The sequence below is a fragment of the Lolium rigidum genome, chromosome 7 (genome assembly GCF_022539505.1).
Source record: "Lolium rigidum isolate FL_2022 chromosome 7, APGP_CSIRO_Lrig_0.1, whole genome shotgun sequence".
Lineage (NCBI taxonomy): Eukaryota > Viridiplantae > Streptophyta > Magnoliopsida > Poales > Poaceae > Lolium > Lolium rigidum.
The window spans coordinates 129,626,138-129,645,360 of record NC_061514.1 but is presented as its reverse complement, the minus strand read 5'-3'; the positions used below and the strand labels follow the sequence as shown (position 1 = coordinate 129,645,360).

The 19,223-nt window shown below is 41.8% G+C and overlaps 2 protein-coding genes across 2 annotated transcripts; both read right to left on the bottom strand.

Moving 5' to 3' along the window:
• Nucleotides 1-2,062: 2,062 nt before the first annotated feature.
• On the bottom strand, nucleotides 2,063-10,046 carry LOC124676924 (ATP-dependent DNA helicase Q-like 4A). Its single transcript, XM_047212936.1, has 24 exons — nucleotides 9,832-10,046; nucleotides 9,693-9,750; nucleotides 8,834-9,223; nucleotides 8,543-8,713; nucleotides 8,326-8,456; nucleotides 7,859-8,225; nucleotides 7,647-7,778; nucleotides 7,201-7,287; nucleotides 7,007-7,131; nucleotides 6,505-6,625; nucleotides 6,273-6,424; nucleotides 6,067-6,202; nucleotides 5,089-5,212; nucleotides 4,951-5,021; nucleotides 4,818-4,886; nucleotides 4,605-4,727; nucleotides 4,364-4,522; nucleotides 4,190-4,270; nucleotides 3,848-4,006; nucleotides 3,673-3,728; nucleotides 3,086-3,185; nucleotides 2,916-3,007; nucleotides 2,765-2,842; nucleotides 2,063-2,660 (listed from the first exon to the last, which is right to left on the bottom strand). Exons 1-24 carry the CDS (start codon nucleotides 10,017-10,019, stop codon nucleotides 2,231-2,233), a joined length of 3,600 nt encoding a protein of 1,199 aa, XP_047068892.1. The 5' UTR covers nucleotides 10,020-10,046; the 3' UTR covers nucleotides 2,063-2,230.
• Nucleotides 10,047-13,078: 3,032 nt separating this feature from the next.
• On the bottom strand, nucleotides 13,079-19,223 carry LOC124677297. The gene is made up of 9 exons (XM_047213301.1): nucleotides 17,294-19,223; nucleotides 16,275-17,165; nucleotides 15,531-15,654; nucleotides 14,796-14,881; nucleotides 14,472-14,710; nucleotides 14,205-14,291; nucleotides 14,035-14,134; nucleotides 13,514-13,709; nucleotides 13,079-13,414 (listed from the first exon to the last, which is right to left on the bottom strand). Exons 1-9 carry the CDS (start codon nucleotides 19,214-19,216, stop codon nucleotides 13,194-13,196), a joined length of 3,867 nt encoding a protein of 1,288 aa, XP_047069257.1. The 5' UTR covers nucleotides 19,217-19,223; the 3' UTR covers nucleotides 13,079-13,193.

Below are 19,223 nucleotides of genomic sequence, written 5' to 3'. Positions count from 1 at the left end.
ACCCTTCTTTCCAATAATTTAGTCTTTAAATGAGTGGCTGCTTTTTTTCGACCTATATTGTGATGTCACATTACAGGGGTTCTCAATATATACGGTGAGTTCCTTTTATGCGATTATTAATAAGATAAGGATTGTGCATGTACACACAAAACGAGCTTGCTTGCTCAGGATGAACATGTGGCCATGCATGCAAGTGACAATGGGACCCACAATAAAATATTTTTTATGTTTGCCTTGTATAAAAATTGTATTTCTAGAACTCGAAAAAAAACTGAAAAAAATATTTTCACGTAGGCATCGGATGTGGGTATATGTGTACAAAGTTTATGACAGCTCGCATTAAATATGACAGCTCGCATTGAACGCACACATAGTAACCTCCACCACACAAATAAAGGGTGCAAGCCCGGAAAGTGTCTTTGACACATGGGCATCACTGCTCTCCTCACTTTTAGATTTTTAAAAAATTTAAAATCACACATTTCTAAGTCTTAAAAAATTATGACGTTAAATATAAAGATAGATATATGCGGGTGGGGTTTATGCAAAAAAATCATGTTAAAAAATAATTTATATTTGAACAATATAAAAAAAGACAAATTTCTGACAGTTAATGGAAGTAAATTAGTATCCTTTTGTCAGCAATTTGTTTTTTTGTATTTTTTAAAATTTAAAGTATTTTTTACCGGGACTTTTTTGCATACATTTCTCATGAACATATCTATCTACATATTTAGCGCTATAATTTTTGAAAACATAAAAGAGTGAGATTTTCAAATTTTTAAAATACTGAAAGTGGAAGGAGCACTGGTACCTGTGTGCATCAAATTTCTGTCCGTGCAACGGTGCAAGCCGGTCTGGGCTGATTTAGGAGTTTTTGCACACACACAGACTTCTTTGTGGCGACTATGTGTGCCTCCAAGAATTAATGTTTTCATGTGGATGCTCACGTGCGCCTGCGGTTCGGACACGCACCACACACACACTGGACTGTGCGATGTATGGTTAGGTTTATGCATACGTGCATATTTGTAAGGTAGTTCACGGGTGCCCGGTCGTTCTTCGATCTGGACTAGCAAATCAACGAGGTGTGTGAACCTCCGTATCCAGTTGACTTTGGCTATTTTTCAAAAGGGACGGTAGTAATGTCTTCGGCCGGACCTGTCACCGAAATAGCTCAAGAAAAGAATGCACATAGCTCCTGCCACCACTTCATTAGAAAAAATAGACCATTTCGTTCTCGCTTTAATAATGAGTGTAGACTTCGGATAAGAAAGGTGGGATATTTCAGAAAAAACATCTGGAGATCGCTGGCGTGATGATATCTCGTTAATGAGTGGACATGGCACCGCCATAGTTAAGAAAAGAAGATACTATCTTAAGCGATCTTTTATTGGAGGAAATGAGCATTTCAGACAAGAAAGCAAGGCTACTTCATAAACACCTGGAGATCACTGTCTATTAATTTGCACATGCCGGTCAAATGGAAAATGACACTTGCATAATGGCAAAGAGAAAAGATGTGTTGGTTGTCCAAGGTGGAAGAAGGTAAACGTATCCCCGTTGTGTCAAGCTGCAGACATCTGCAGTCACACAGAAAAGAGCATACCCAGCAGGCACCGTGCAGGAACAAACCCAGCACTATCTGCAGACTTCAAACATAAGCCACATCTGTTACAATCCACACCGGGGTACACCAGCATTGGACCAGAATCAGCAAACCTTTTTCCTTTGTTTCGTAGAAGACATTTGCAGTCGCGCAGAACATACCGCATCAGCACACGCAGAATGCGGCCTGCTCCACCTCCAATGATTCAGCATACCCAAACAGGTACCTTGCATAGACAAACCAAGCACTGTATGCAGGCTTCAAACAGAAGGCACATCTGTTACAATCCACGCCGGGGTAAACTCAAGATTGCAGCAGACTCAAGCAACTCTTCTTTTTTTTCGTGGACAACATGTTGTCTTGAACAGAAATTAGTTCTTACCAGGTACCATGACATAAATTAACCAAGTACATGCAAACTGGCAAGTTCATCTAACACACTGTTATATTACTGCAGCGTGGTGCATATATTTCCATGTCCACCGAGTTCAGATTTTCTAGCTGAAGCCGCCTACACCAGTATAATGTTACATGTACTACAGCCTACAAGAACTACCATGGAAATGTCGACATGAGCAGCAACCTAACACGAGATCTATACAGGCTTAGACGCCTACAACCCTACTTGGTGTACTTATATCCATCAAATATATTAGTTACGGGGGTGTTTCCGGCGGCTGCCCACTTAGGCAAAACCCTACCAGATGCCACAGGCTGTTGGACGCTGCTGCACAATTCCTCTTCCTCGTATCCGTCCAACTCAAGATCTATAATATGCCGGCCATCTTGGACCATGCTTGCAGCATCAGATATTACCTGCTTGGCGTTTCGTGTCTTTGTCGTGCGTTTCTTGGACTGAACCGAGCGTTCTTCAAAGTCATCACCATTATCAGACACATTGATGGCGGTGAGGCCCCTTCGCTTCTTCGCGGCCTCATTTTGCTCGTTACTGCCGCCGCTGCTGCTGTTTCTCTTGCCTCCGCTTGAAAATTGGTTGAGAAGCTCATCGATGGTTGCAAGCACGCGATCCCCATACTTGTTGAGCTTCACCCTGAGAAAAACACGTAAAGCGGAATGTAATTCTTGCTCTAGTTATCAACACTGTGTTGCCAACATTACAATGCACACTGAATATAACTTTTGTAGGGTCATTACTTGCCAATGCCGTTTATGTCCAAAAGTTCTTCTTTCGTCCTTGGTATTCGGATGCTTATTTCCTTCAACGTTTCATTTCTGAAGATGAATAATTCACCACGTCACTAGGCAGTCAGTGCTTGCACAGCCGAATATAAAACATGGAACTTACTTAAATATGTGGTATCCAACACATCCTGGAGTATCCTCCGCTATCTGAGTCCTAAGGATTTTTAAAGTTTCATAGAGCAATGTTGAAAAATTCTGCAATGGAGAATAGCCTTTAGAATGGAACCAAATAAATACACACAAAAGAATTTATTAGAACTAACGACCCACTACCTCATCCACTTCACTCTGCTGATGAACAGTCTTATTGGTTTGTGAAATTGATGGTTCATCAAGTTTCCCCATCTTAGGTGCCTGCTCAGGACTGGGAAACCTGCAAATTAACATAACAAAGCATTAGAAGCATTTTGTTGTTCAAAGATGTTTGGAGGATTAAATGAAATTTTGACTAGAAGAAAGCACCCTAGTGTGATAGCCCAATTAAGCTTTTAAATCTCAACTTTACGACTTTGATTTAAATCAACTAAGTTGCAATCGTAACGACATATGAATTATCTATTCAGCCTAACAAATCAAGATCAGATTGTCGGTAACATTATATTGTGCAAGCCAAATTTAGGCAACTCCCAGAGTGCAAACTCTTACTCCCAAAAAATCATCATGCTCACTAGACAATCTTGATTAATGATGGACCCTAAGAAGATTTTAGGTGAGAACTCGTGAAAAATATCCGTATTTTCTAACAAATCACAAGGGAAATATTTCTAAACAAAGCAAAATATGTCAATCTAACTTGAAGAGAACTGGCGAATACAGAACATATGATAAATTCAATAACATGTACAAGGCAGAAAACGAACTTAAGGACAATTATGTGATTGCCAGAGCGAAGACCACCAGCTTTTGTATGATTCACCTGCTCCATGAAAAAACTGTAAGGAAAGCATATGTATACGACCAAGGCAGCCACTAGAAAATAGCAATATTCTTATAAAAAGTTTTTTTTAAATAGGGATCAAGTATTTCCTCAGTTACCTTTAAGACAGATGATACTGATCCATAATCACTCTTTTTGACATCCTCAGTAAGTATTCCCTCAGTTACTAGATGCCGTAGTACTCTTGCGGCCTCACCTTTAGCTAGATTCTTCCCAGCTCCATGAAGAGGCAAAGCATCATGATTGCTCTTCTTGACCTAAATGCAATAGTAGATAAGCTTACAATCTGGGCGCAAGTATGTAGTTTCACCACGATTTCTCCGGCAGAAAGCCAAGATGCACAATATTCAGATTGCAGAAAGTAAGTTGTCACTGATAGCGAGTAACAGAATTAATGAACTTCAGAAATAATAATTCTGGGTGCTTAGCAGAATGCATACATTTTGGTTCATGGAACCCCTGTAAACTTCAAGAATATGTGAACTTGAACATGCCTGCCTTATCGACGAGACCAGCTCGACCTGAAAAGCAACAAGATGATGATGTAGGTTCACAGCGACTCAGCGAGGTGTGCATGTGTTTGGGAGGAAGGGCACAGCTGTCTAGGCACTTACCAACTGCCTAGCAATATCAGTCACGTCTTTCTCAATCCATCTCAATCCTTTCAGGCAATTATCACATGTCTTTGCACAATGTGATGGATCAAACGTCTCACCGAAGTGGATCAGCTGTAATAAACGTCTGCAATCCACATCATTTTCGCAGTAACTAACCTACAGAAGAGAAAAAATGTCATGGTTATGATGGCTTCCAAACTACAGCTCGAATAGCAGAATGCATATAGAATTATTATACCATGCACAAGAGATTCTCCTTGTGCGTTTGAAGTGCTTGCTCATGTTTAGACAAAGAGCGTCCGGGTGGTCTTGATGTTACTTGCTCTGCAGATCCTTGTGTAATCATGTGTTTGACACGAATCTAGACAGTTTATAAGAAAATTATTTGTTTGTTATGACTGATGATGTGAAGATGGTGAGAAGCTGAAAATAAAGTTACCACTAGACTTACATAGTCAGAATAGTTGTAATACAGCACACAAGATGACGGCTGTCCATCTCTACCAGCACGTCCACACTCCTAAAAAAATACTCGGTCACGAAACAGCTTCAACCATGCAGTTTCCTATGCACACATTCCTTACCTGATGATATCCTTCAATTGATTTGGGAAGGGAATGATGAATAACAAAACGAACATCAGGTTTATTGATACCTGCAAATTGGAACGTTAGCATGGACACAGATAAATAATGCATTTAAAGATGTTTGAATCACATTACCCATTCCAAATGCAACTGTAGCACATATTATGTTTATCTTATCCTTACTCCATAGCCTCTGGACTTCTGCTCTATCAAAAGGCTCCATGCTTCCATGATAGTGTGATGCTTGATGCCCATATTCCTGTGAGGAAACAGATAAACATTCTAGTCAGACATGTCAGTAGTTAAAATGCTAGGCACTTTAAATTCGCACAGCCCATCAAATTTCAAATTATCTGATTAAATCTAAGTACAGTCCTTGGGATTTATCACATCTGACTAGAACAGATAAAATGTTAAACATCATTATACATTCTAAAAACATCAGGTAATACTGCTGACATGGCTGGCACTTAAGCAAGTAATGAGACCATGACATGTAAATCTAGGAAAAAATAATCCAGACGTCTCATGAAAATTGTTAAGGTTTGGTGCATCTATATTACTTTAGGCATCAAACCTAAGTCAGCTAGCAAATGCTTTTTAAAGGAAATGTGATAGGGGAGGCCCCTACAGTGATTTTGTTTTGAAATAATAACCCAAATTCGTTTCTGTGAGGACCTAAACCTGGGTGGCCACTCCCCTACCCAAGTGAGCTGCGCTCACTTCTTCAGATAGGAATTGTTGATGTCACAAATCAACATGTGTATAACTAATTTTAGCAAACATAAACTAAAACCAAAGTGCAACTCCTTTTACAAATATGGGCCCCCAATGACAACAAAAATACGGAGCCCTTTTTTACTGGCATAAATGATCATCTATATTACGTAGAGGTAAGGGCGTCTTTCCAGAAACCGGCACTCAGGAATCAGGATAAACAAGAGGATTGACCCAAAAATATATTTTTCAGAACTATATCAAATTAAAGATGGAAAACACAAGTAATACTGGAAAGATTGTTGAGGAAGAATTTGCTCAAGCAACCAAGATTAAATATCTAAAGATAACAGAGCATGCTTGAACAGTGAACAATTTAAAGTCTGAAGAAGTAACCCTCAGTTGTTCAGCCACTTTTTCACAGTCCATTCTTGAAAGACAATATATGATGCCACATTCTTTATGATGATTTTTGCGGATAAAGCAATCTATATCCTCAAAGCATTTCTTTGTCTTGGGCATCACAATATACCTGCAAAACTTGAACTGAGATGATTTGATACAATAGAAGTTGAACGTTAATATATTTCTGACAGACTTACCTCAGATTTGAACGATTAAAACTTTGTCTAAAAACAATACAGTTCGCGAGGCCTAGAGCTTGCACAACATCTTCCTTCACACTAGCAGTTGCTGTTGCAGTTAAGGCCAGGACTGGGGTCTCTGGGAACTTTTGTTTTAAGAGACCTAGATTCTGAGAGATCATATATAAAAGCTATATCAAATGATTTTCTTTTGTTTGACGTGGACATATATCTTCCTGATAGAAAGTACCTGGTAATCAGGTCGGAAATCATGACCCCACTGGCTTACACAATGAGCTTCATCAATAACAATTCTAGAAAGATGACCTCGTGAATATAAAATTTCCAATTGTCTCAATAGAGCATCACTCCTGTACCCAAGAAATTGCTACCAGTTACTACAAAATACATTAATAGTAGAACAGGCCTAAATGATATACTGACAGAGAAGGGTTTAACTGTACAAGTGAGGGACTAATAGAGAACTTAAGCCTTAAGTGAATTCAGGGATTTCTACTGTAGATGTTAAGTAAAAAAGAGGAACTGTAAAACAGATCTGAGATCTGGAAAACATGAACTACTGAACAGTGCCACCAGGTCATATGAAGTAAGTGCTCTTACCTAAATACAACAGTAGATAAACTTTACACTATATTGCAAAAGGATATTTTTCAAACCACGGTCAAGAGATGATGCAGCCAATTCCAAATATAACTAGACTTGTGATGCATAATTTCCAACATTCCACTTACTTAGCTATTTTTTCTGGCGTGACATACAGTAGCTTGTAGTTGCACGTAGACAATAGATCTCTTAATATTCTCTGCTGCTCCGTCCACTCCAAGTTGGCACTGAGATAAGTTGCAGGAATATTTGCCTGCTCCAGACGGTGAGTGGTCAAAAAAACATCAAGAAATATGTGCTAGGAAATGAAATAATGTATTACCTGCAGTAAATGCATGATCTGGTCTTGGATGAGTGAAACAAGGGGACAAACTACTAGTGTTATGCCCTCCTCAATGAAAGCTGGAAGCTGCAAATAGAAGAGTGTTTAGTGCTCATTTGAGGAATAAAATCTTGTAGATGGAGTTAGCAGTCAATGCTGAATAAATTGGTTTCTTTTATTTCCTTGCAAGACCATCAATTAATTCATAACTCCCAATCTCCCATCTGATCTCAAGACTTAACTCATCTTCAATGCTGATACATGAAACTTAAATGTACCTCTTGGCCAGTAGTATCATTTATATAAGAGCACTAGAAACGACAAAAGGCAAAGGAGTAGCAACATAAAATCACCACTGAAGGGACAAAAGGCAAAGGAGAAATAATTTTCAAAGATGCATATCATATCAAACAAGGACAAAAATTTGTAGAAGCATGGTTTGTTACCTGATAGGTCAAACTTTTTCCACCGCCAGTTGGCATCAAAACAAAAACATCTCTCCTACTCATTGTGGCATTAATTATTTCTCGCTGATTTGGGCGGAAAGAACGATTTCCAAAAACTTTCTTGTTGTGGACCTGAAGACGCAGCCAAAATTATTGATGGTCATAAATCAATGTTGATGGAGTAATTAACTCTAGATTTTGAAGAAAATAACCTCAAGTTCCTTAGTCCACGAAAAGTCTCTGCTGCTCCACTTCTTATCACCAGAACCGTCAGTGTAGGTAATATCTATATTTTTACGGGTGTAATCTCTCAGCACCGAGGGTGTGTCAAAACTATCCGTGTAAGTATATGGAGCAGGAGTATAGCATGAACCACCGTTCCCAGGTTCATTCCCGAAATTAAGCTGAGCCTGGAATCTATCATTGTCCATTACAAAAGTGCTTCTTGGGGTCATAGGGGGGTGATGCCCCTCTACAGCTGTTGTGGAGGCCATAGAGTGTGATCTCTGCCTCTCATCATCTTGGGTTGGCCTTGCCATATAGTCCCCAAGTATCTGCATCTGTTTCTTCAGATGTGCTCTGCAGAGAATATAACCATGGAAAATATCAGCATTGATGCTGGTAAAACCAAGCGACATAATATACACAGAAATAATCAATAGAGCCAAGAAAATCAAACCGCTGCTGACGAAGCTCTTCAGAACGTTGAGGACTGAGTTCTCCAGAACCATCAATAAGTTCACTGGATACTGCAAGCAACTGATCCTTCAACTCCAACAAATGATAATTTGGCTCTGGGCAAAAAGCTAGCTGCAAATATTAACTTGTGAGCTAATCTGTTAAAATAGCTACTGCCAAAACAGCATTTATGATGACTCACTTAATACGTTGCTTACCTTGCAACCATGGCTACAAATTTCAGACAGTTCCTGTGCTAAACTATTCTCGTCTAAACCTGTGGAGTTACACTTGTTTCCTGATGGAGTTGACATTTGCCTGGATGCTGACCCTCTGGGTGTATTTGTTGCTTCATAATGTTCCATAACTATGCGGTCCACGTCAATACTCTGGAACATAATTAGATTTGTCACCCAATAATGACATGATAAGATGCATGTTCAGCTAATTCTGGGAAGATAATTCAGTAAATAAACATTAAAGTTATCGGACGAAAGCAAAGCACCTACCGCCAGAATCTCATCATCATCCATGGGGTCAGCACACATGTTATTCGCAACAGGAACAGTCTGGTAAGACTTAGCGTCAGTTCTGGTAAAATTGCACTGATATGTTGTTCCAACCACATGATTGCTCTGGTAAGTCGTTGTACGGGAGTTGATGCCTGCCAGCCGATGACTGTTATTTTGCTCCAGAATACCTCCTTCAGGGCGTTGATGCATACTTTCCTGGGAGGGAACTGTACTCCTTGGCACATTGTCCAATTTGTTGGCATTATATGAAGAATCCTTTGCGTAAGCATGAGCATAATCCCCGCCACAATCTTTCACTTTTGCAGATAAACCAGGTCTTAAATAACTCTTACAGGCCACCTGGGTGTTGCGCACAGAAAGCCAGGCCTGTCATAGAAGTGTCCTTAGAATACCAACAACCACACATAAGTGAACAGAACACATTGAACTTTGGAGATGGTGGCAATTAAGTTTATGTTTTTTTCAGCAAAGTAATTACTGAAAGTAAAAGACAAGCCTGGACTGAATTAGAGGTATGGGGCAAGTGGGAGTGATGTTTTCCACCACCAGTAGGCATCAGAACGTCAAAGTTTTCCCACAACTAGTTGGCCTCAAAATAAAATGCAGTACACGTTTGGTGGGCAGCTTTCAGGTTTAATAACGCAGATATCCTAGTTTTGCACTTTGCCGAGACAAAGAAACGGCAATAGCTTTTATAATATGGTTTGAAAATAGACCTGCCTCTTAGAGTAAGGTAAGCTTAATCTACAGATTGCAATGGTAAGTGACTCTGCAACTATAGCATTTTTAAGCATTGAGTGGTGATTCATAACATGTTACAGTCTTATTGACATACCTTCTCGATCCATGGAACTTGAAGGCGTTCTGGGCCTTGAATTTTACAAGCAGCAGACCTGGGCATATAATTTGTGTTGGTAATGTGGTAAGGCCAATTTAATACTACATAACATGGCATAGAACAGAGGTAAGCATACCTTAACGAAAGCATTATATTCGGTTCTGGATTCGCCCTTTGTGTCGGTAAAGAGAACAAAAAGCTCGAGCTCAGAAAGTCATCTTTGCTACGGGAGCTCTGTATAGCATTTGCATGATGTGGCCAGTTGACACTTGGCGCCTTATCACTGCAGCTGGAGCCAGCGTTCGGCTTGTTGCTGCCTTGCATCCGCCGCTATTAATAATTAGGGCATGAAGCGGCACTGAATGTTGGGTCTCACAAAGCCACAGGCCAGAACCAAACTGCGGCGTGTAGAGCGGCACTCGTACGGTTCTGCTGCCAGCATGTGCGAGCAGCCCCAATATGCCTCGGATGGGGTGATAGATAATAACTTAGCTGCAAGGCTGCAGCAACACGATGTAGAATTCTGGGTAAGAAACAGAATAGGTAGTCTTGAGGTTGCAAATGATACTGAGTAAGTCATGTATGTAACGCTAAGATGCCTACGTTAGCAAATGCTAGGGTGGGATCTTATCAGAAGCTCAAATTTTACTGAACACAAGCTAGATATACTGGGAGTTTGTTTAAAAATAGTAGGCCTGATTGAGCAATTGTGTACAACCCAAAAGAAATATGCTATCCTTGTTACGGTGTTAACCATCAGTTGATCCCACGAAAAAATCAAACAGATAACGCTGTACTAAGTCCAGCAACGAAATGGAGCAGGAGATGAACCATGTCTCGTCAACTGCAGAGATGATTCCGTTCAAATGCTTCAGAGCACTGAAAAATCAGTGCGCTTAATTCAGACGTTAACCAAATGAACCCCGGTAGGAGCAGCGTTCCATGGGAGGGGACATCGCATAGCGGTCATTCCGTCGAACGCCCTATCTTCAAACCCTACAGTCCCACCCGACGACCCGAAGCAGCTCGCCCGCCCTCGCCACTCCCAGCCACAACGACGACGAGAGGAGATCCCGCTTGCGCAGCGCCGCTATACTCCCACCAAAAAGCCCCCTCCCCTTCCCAAAAAAAAAATAAACCACGGAACCTTCAGAGAAATGGGGGCGGCTGGACTCGGTGAAGGCAAGATTACCTGGCACCGACGAGGCCGTGTGGGACGGAGGCGGCCGTGCGCGCGAGCGCCGGAGGGAGAGAGCGAGAGGAAGACGGAGCCCTAGCACGAACGGGATGATAATTTGGGGAATGGGGAAGGGAATCTGTGGGATTTTTCTCTTTTTTTTCTTCGTGTGTGTGTGCGGGAGAGAGGAAAGAAATGGCCGCGGTATTTGGTTTTGGGAGAGGGCGCCGGGCGGGATAGATGACACGGGATTAAAAGTTGAAAACCTTCCCGTGGAGGGAAACGGAATCGGCAAACGGCCTCCGAATCCCTGATTAGCGACGAGGCCGTCCGATTAGTTTCTGAGATTCGTGCATGGGGCGGGCAGGCAATGGTGCCTTTCTGCTTGCCAAAACGGGAGGCCGCATCAGAGAGAGGTTTGCGGATGGCCCTTCACTTTTTTTTTAGGGATCATAGCTCTTTATTACTCAACGACCACGGCATGAGTGGCAGGATCAGCAATACCCATACAATCTAGAGCTGAAGCACCCATAAAATGTTCATCCACACTACGACAGATTGCCGCCGCCACACCACGATTTTCAGCTCTCGCAACAACAGCATCAACATTAATTTTAGCATAATCACATATAGGAGGAATCCAAGTAGGAGTTGTTAACCGTTGAGGTGTCCCCATGGACCTGGTCTAAGTTTTAACACCTTGATTACTCAGATCGTTGTTGAAATTTTCAATAAACTTAAAGATTGCGAACGGACTTTAGAAAATCTCCTAATGGATGGCCTTCCTTCTTGCAGTCCAAATTGCCCACAGGGTGATAACACACTTCACCAGCTAAGAATGGTTTAAAGACACGATGAGAAAAAATATCCACTCTTTAGCATTACTGCATTGATTAATAGAGATGTGTTCAACTAGTTCTTCATCCAACAGCGCCCACACACTCCGTGCCATCGCACAATCTATCAATGAGTGCCTCCAATCATCCACTGAAGCATGGCAAAAACAACATTCAGGGTAACTGTCATATTCCTATGAAATCTGATTGATCCAGTAGGTATAGATTGGCGAGACAGTCTCCACAAAAAAAACACGTAATTTGTTTGGGACCTTCACCTTCCACATCTTGCACCAAAGCTTTCCTTCCGCCGATGAAGATGAACACGATTGCCTCCCCTCGAGCCAGTCCTCCCGGGTTTTTTTTGTGTTCACAAGAACTCTATATGCAGAGCGGACCGAAAAAAGGCCAGACTTCTCAAAATGCCATGCACATAGGTCCTCTTGGTATGCTGTACATATCGGTATTGATTCAATAGCTGTGATATACATAGGCAGAAAATGTTGCTGAAGTACTTCATGCTTTCAAGATCCCGAAGAATGATCTAATATTTCTGAGACCAAAGTAGGTGGATTGTTTGTGAGGGCAACAAAAGGCCGAAGTCTAGAGCTTCGGGGTATCCAATTGTCTTGCCAAATTCTTGTACTTTGACCATTACCAATTCTCTTGATAACTCCTAGGTTCCTCTTCCCTCTAATATTGCTCTCCATATCTGGCTTGGCCTATTGCCCAGATTGGCCTGCATCAGATCACAATTTGGGAAGTATACAGATTTTAGTATTCTGGCACTCAAAGAATTGGGTTCTATCAGAAGACGCCAAGCTTGTTTGGCAAGAAGTACCATATTGAATAACTCTGTATCACGAAAGCCGAGCCCCCCCATGAATTTGGGCATAGTGAGTGTATCCCAAGAAACCCAACAAGGCTTCCTTTGTCCCTGTTTACTACCCCACCAAAAGTTTCTGAGCAGCACATCAATTTTTTGGCATAACCCTCTAGGCAGTTGTGACCGACGATTAGTTGTGCTGCGATGGACAGGACATCGAGAAGGTTGGGATAGTCCCTTCACTTGTGACGACGATTAGTTGTGCTGCGATGGAAATACCCCCTGAATCGGGCGGGCCTCAATCGCCCCGGCGGCAGCCCAAACAGCCAGCATGTAACCCTGATGAGGATTCTGCAGGTGTAACCCACAGCCCTGTAATGTCATTCTCGGAAACCTCTTCTTCAAGCAGAAAAATAAATATAGTCCGCAATTCAGCATCGTGTCAGCGTTATCTCTGAATTTTTCACTTCAAGGGAGAAAATAAACATTAAGCAGAAAGTGCATCACTACACCAAGAGAAGTTCAGGTCGGATCATCGGTACAGGGTTCAGGGCTCAGCCAGCACAGCGAAGCCAGGTGCCGGCCTCAACATGTACCTCGCATCATCGACGGTAACATAATTTACACAGCGCAAAGACAGTACCACGCGCTAAGGAGGTCTAATTTGCAGGACGTTTACCAAGGGCAACAGCTGACGGAGGACCGACACGCTCCGGGCCGATCATCAAGCCTCCTAGCTCATCAACGAGGCTGTTCTCCGTCGCGCAAACTGGAACGATAACTTCAGACGACGGCTGCGGATGTTTGGACTTGGCGACGGATGGAGTTCCTTGCGCCGACGACAACTGGTGGCCACGTGAGAGGTGCTCCATGCCGTCCCCTGCTACCATCTCATTAGCATAAGGCTATTCGAGCTGAGGTGACTCTTTGACTGACAGGACAAAAAAGTTTGATTAAGTGTTAGAGAATGGCAGCTCACCTGCTTCGGTTTCTGAACATTCGTACAGATCCTTCTTCAGTAGAACAGTTCCAGGGACTGAGACCAGCCTGACCCTGCTCAGCTTCTTCTTGTCAGAGTCATCTATCGGCCTGAACCCGAATGCTGATGTCCACGTATCAACTAGGTTTGGTATTGCGGATAGAAGCAGCATTTCCACCTTCAGCGCTTTCAGCATCTGTTGGAAATATCAGGTGCGCATAAGTTTGGCAGCACAAACTTTACATCAACTACTAAACAGTACACGTGAAAACAAATTATGCCGTACAAATCATGCAAAACATCAGTCGCTGTAATAAATCATCGGTAGGTTACTCTTTTACTTGTTTTGCAATGTTTCATAGCTATCCCAGCAAACATTGGAAGGAACATTCAGGTGGACATTCATGTCCTTAAGACTGGACGTACACCTGGATTACACCTAACATGATACTTCAGCTACACACCTTTAAGAAACAGTCCAAGCAGATAACAGAAGCACCAGTATCAAGTTCCATACGTACCTCCTCGATGTAATCCACCAGTTGCCTGCACATCCCCTGTTGCCGATTCTCAGAACAAGTAGCTATCAGAGGCATCTCTGCTACACTTGCACCATGTAACCTGCAGAGACAGCAATATTTTAACTCCAGATGCCCGCCTCTGTCACTAAACATATCTGCTCACATAATACCTGATGGACGCCACAGAAAGAATGCTGTCATCCTTTTCCAGGACTATAGTATAGAACCCCTTGTAGTCCAAATGTACAAAGTTGGACCTGGCAAAGAAATATCAGAGTGTAAAATTGACTTGAGTTTTTTTATAAAGAGGTGTTCAAATTACATTATACTGGAGGGAACTAAAATAAGCAAAATAGACTGAACATGCAGTAAGCACGTTAAGGAGTTAATAAATATTCTCACAAAAAAAAAGGAGTTAACGAATTGATTCAGCTCACCTCCAGTTATACACCATAGGGGGCATTATGTCTATCCCCGTTCTCGGATCGAAAATAGGCAAGAAACATTCTTCCAAAAGACTCAAGGCAATAACTAATTTCATGTTGCACTCGGCCAGGAGAGCAATATCTGCAGCTGAGCGAACCTTTTGATCATCATTGTTACGAAGTATGGTGCAAGAAAATTCGTCACCGGTGTGATCAGGTATTCCAACAAGAGAACGCATGGCTGTATAAATCTGATGGTATCAGAACAAGATTAGCCATTTTCAGCAAATATACAGCTAGCTTAACTAATAGAGCAAGTATAATCTTTGAGTATACCTGTTGGCATCTTCTTCCACAAAACCAGGTACCAGTTCCACCTTCCTCATCACACAAAACTTTACCCGATACACAGTTTATGTGATCTGGAGGAAATGAATTGATAAGCAAAATGAATTGTACCCATTAAAATTAAATAAGAAACAGAATGAATGAGCAATTTAACAGAGATTTTTAACCAGTGTTAAAAAAAAATCTCCAGGCCTAAGTAGTATAGGATCCAGAACCATGGCAAGAGGTTCTGTACAATCAAGGTGGAATTACAGTTAACTTGAAACACATGAAACTCTTACTGGTTATAACGGCTAAACATTGCATGCAATTTTATTACCATATTAATGAATGACTACTCATGGAAATTAACTGCTGGCACAAAATAAAGGTTAAATAAGTATAAACTCATAGGTTGTGCTTGTGTCTGTGTTCGATCAGTTCTGATAAATGCATGAAAAATAAGCTTGTACAAAATGAAGTCCTCAACCAACCAGGGACTAGCACCTCGTGGTATTTTTTCTAAGAGAACGACTGAGACACATTAGTCACTGCAAAATAACTTTTGTCTCACTGGATGGAGCGCCGCTCGGTTCTCCACCATGTCACTAAGCTTTTACAAGAATGTATGGATAATAAAACAAACTTACATGAGTCATAATAATATGTATGGGATGCAAACAATATTTTTTCAAATAACATAAATATGATAATGAACAATAAAGATGAGAAGCGAGACATTACATCGACATTCACACTGTGAGCATTCTAAAGCATGTAGGATAGTTTTTGGATCCTTTGAATTGACCACTTCCCCGCAAACATTGCACAGGCAGCTAGAACAGTACCAGCTGTCATCTGGAATTTCCTGAGAAGATTACAACCCAAGGCAAGAATCAGTAATATTAATTAAAACATTGTGTCTTACTGTGTTCAAGGTGAAAAAAATCGATAATAACTAGGTACTACTTGTTATGGAAAATACAATCGATAGTTATATATTGTGATGTGTGTTGAAGACTGGTATATAAGTTTCTCAAAAAAGAATGGTACATAAGTAACCCAAATGTTGTTATGGCATAATTAACCTAAATGTTGTTATATCATTGTCATGGTGATGATGATTTCCAGAACAGGTAATATTAAAAATGGAAGTCTGATATTAATAATGTGGTTGAACCAATCGGTGCAGTATAGATGGAGCCATGATAAAGGACATGTAGCAGTGAGTATTGCTATGAAGTTGATGCGGCTGTAGCATGGCAGTAAGAACAATCATGGGGACAAGAATAGCAGTGATAGATTTTGCTAAAATTTCAGCAATGACACAAAATTTTCTGAAAACGCCCTATTTCAGTTGCATTGAGGGATCAAAGGACGACACATTTTCCTTCAGACTCATCATACAATGATTTGGTTAGTTTCTCAGACTATCTAGGTAACTATATTTTGGATACTGAACAAAAGGGGGACATTAGGAAAACAAACCTGACAAGGCAAGCAGGCCTGATGGTAACTAGCAGGACAGTTGTCACAGCATATTAGTTCACCGACATCACCACATAATGCACAAGTGTCATCATTTTCATCTGCTTGTAGTGACATAGTATCCATTGCACGTTCTTTCCTCGCCTTATACTCAATAGACCATGCTTGAAGCTGACATAGGCTGTAGGATTTATCATAACCCAAGAAAAGATTCAGAGAGGGGGTTTTTTGTCTGAGACCTGCATGGCACCTAAAGTTGGACATGGTAAATGTGGTGTCACAACACCGGCACCGAATTCCATGCTTGGTTATGTTCCCACCTTTCAGCACGTGTTTGTATCCTGGCCTTTTATATTGAAGAACATTCTCTGTACCAACAATGCCCATCTCAAGTAACTTGCTCAACACCGTTCTTGCTCCTTCAGGAAACCTCTTCTGGTCACATTTTTCTTCATCCTCCCAGCGAGATCTGGGAAGACATTTGAAGCCAGCTCTATTTATGAGCATTCGATTAAAAGAGTTCCTGTAACGGGCAGTCAGCCTATATATTACAGCTGACATCAAAAGATCATCCTCGTCAAACCTGGATTTACGACTCCATGGTTTCTTCCCAAACTTGACATCATTTTTGAGCGGTTGTTCTGACATGAGTTGTTTTGGGGGTTCACTACTATCTTCATCTTGTTCTTTGTGGACTTTCATTTTGTGCACTAGATTCAAACGGGCCTGCTCACTGATTGATGCACTTATCTGCAGTTCCTCACTATAAGCTAAACAACCAGTGGGATTTTCAGCTCTACTACCCATGCATTGACCAATTATGCAGTCACTTATATGACCGTCGTTTACTTTCTGTTTCTTCCTGCTAACTTTGTCTTGGATATCTGCAACCTTCTGGGATCTTTTTGATTCGAACACACATGCTCGATGTCCATGTCTTCACCAATTGCACAATGACTTGCATGAAAACCATGTACATTTGGTTTCTTCCTACTGGCACCGTCTTTGGTATGTGCAACCTTCTCAGACCTTTTTTGCCCCTTCTTACTTGGATTTGGATCAAACTCTGATATTTGCATTTGTCCCGATGTCGGTGCCTGATTTTCCATGCTCAGTTCACCACAATGGCCAGACACGTTTAAGTTTGGTTCCGAAGAAGGGCCACAGAACAACTGCCTAGGAGGTTCTACGTTTATTACTTCCCAACCAATTGGAGAACCCTCACTATCAAGATATAAGAATCCCTGAATCAAGCTCGCTTCGTAAGCCGATGGCTGGTCGTCCAGCTGCATGTTAGCCCCCATGTTGTCATGAGGTAAATTAAGGCAACTCCACATCTCCTGGCTGTAGGTACTGCTGTTCATGAATGAGAGTCTCCCGTCTTGCGGGGACACAAACAGTACTTGCGGTTCGGCAATCATCAATTCGCTACCAGTGGCTTCAGATGACAACTGTCCTGTTTTTGACATCTCTTCCAGGCTAACCTCTTTTGCTTCATAGTTTGTATCCTTTTCTGCTAGTAGTGACAATGAACCAGCACAAGGTTCATTCCCCACACGTTCATTTCCCACTTGGAGTTCAGGGACAACAGCAACATCATGTTCATTGTTGAAGTCATCTCTGATAGCTTCGAAGCATGAATCCTTTTCTTCTGGTAGTGATAATGTACCAGACGAAGGTCCATTCATTACATTCTCATTTCCCACTTGGTACTCAGAGACAAGTGCAGCACTATGATGTTCATTGTTGACATCATCTGTTCTCCCAAGGATCATCTTGTCAACCTCATGAGTAAACAGAAAGTCTGGTCTTATGAGCCACTCGTCAGAAGGACCATCTGCAGAATTGCCTGCATCCACAGTTTCCATCACTTCACAGAAATGAGAACTTGGACCATCAGTTTGCACATTTTCAACCAGGTGAGCTGAAGAATAATTACGCGGGACATATAGCGGATCAGACTCATCTTGAACATTCCGATCCATTTTTGAGTATGAAAGCTCCTTTTCTGCACTAAAATAAGTAGGCCTTGAACTGACATGATCAGCTGCATCTTGGAGACCTTTCACTGTATGATGAGCAGTACTTCTGATGCTTCTTTCATTTATTTTTTCGATGGTCAGTGACCTTTGATCCACTTCATATCGAATATGCTTACTTGATCCAGACATAGAAGAGTGTCCATTGTGCAGGTTTTCCTCATTGTGAGGCTGGCCATCAGATAGAAGAAGCGGCAGAAGATTTTTCCGTGACCTGGGATGCGCCTTGTTATAGCTGCTTGGATAGTTCAGCCCAAGTGGCTTGTTAGCATTCCTACGAAACAGCCGCTTACTCTCACTATGGCTGAGGAATGTAACTGTGCTGTTCACAGCTTTCAGTGCAACTCCGTTTCTCAGAGCTGCAACCTTCTTATCAATGCAAACTACTGCCATGAAAGGATCAAGAAGCTGCCACTGGTGGAGGAAGGATAGAGATTGCTTCGGAAGCCGGACCTCATGCTCTAAGCATAAGAGTGTGTTCTTCAAATCATACAAAAAGTCATACATGTTCATCCATTCCTTTCCATAGTCATTTCCATCAAATCTGGACGACTGAATAAGCAACCACTGACCAAAGCATTTCCAAGCCTTGGGAAGGGAAACTAGGCGCATTATTTTGTCGGGCGACTCGTACATGAGATCGACCTTACTCTTGTCCCCCCTTTCCTTTCCCTCGATCTTCCACCCGGCATCCATCATCAGAAGATGAGCATGCAGCCGGAGATGATTCCAGAGTTTTCCAAGGCCACTGCCGCCACGGCCACCCCGTCGCTGTGAGACCATACTGGCAATGTCAATCCTTTGCCAATCCAGAACACTGCAAAGTTGTGCTCTCCGACTCCTGCGAATCACGGCCCTTCGAACGTACACCCGGTCAACAGGAGGTGGCGTCGACTGTACCATGGGTTCA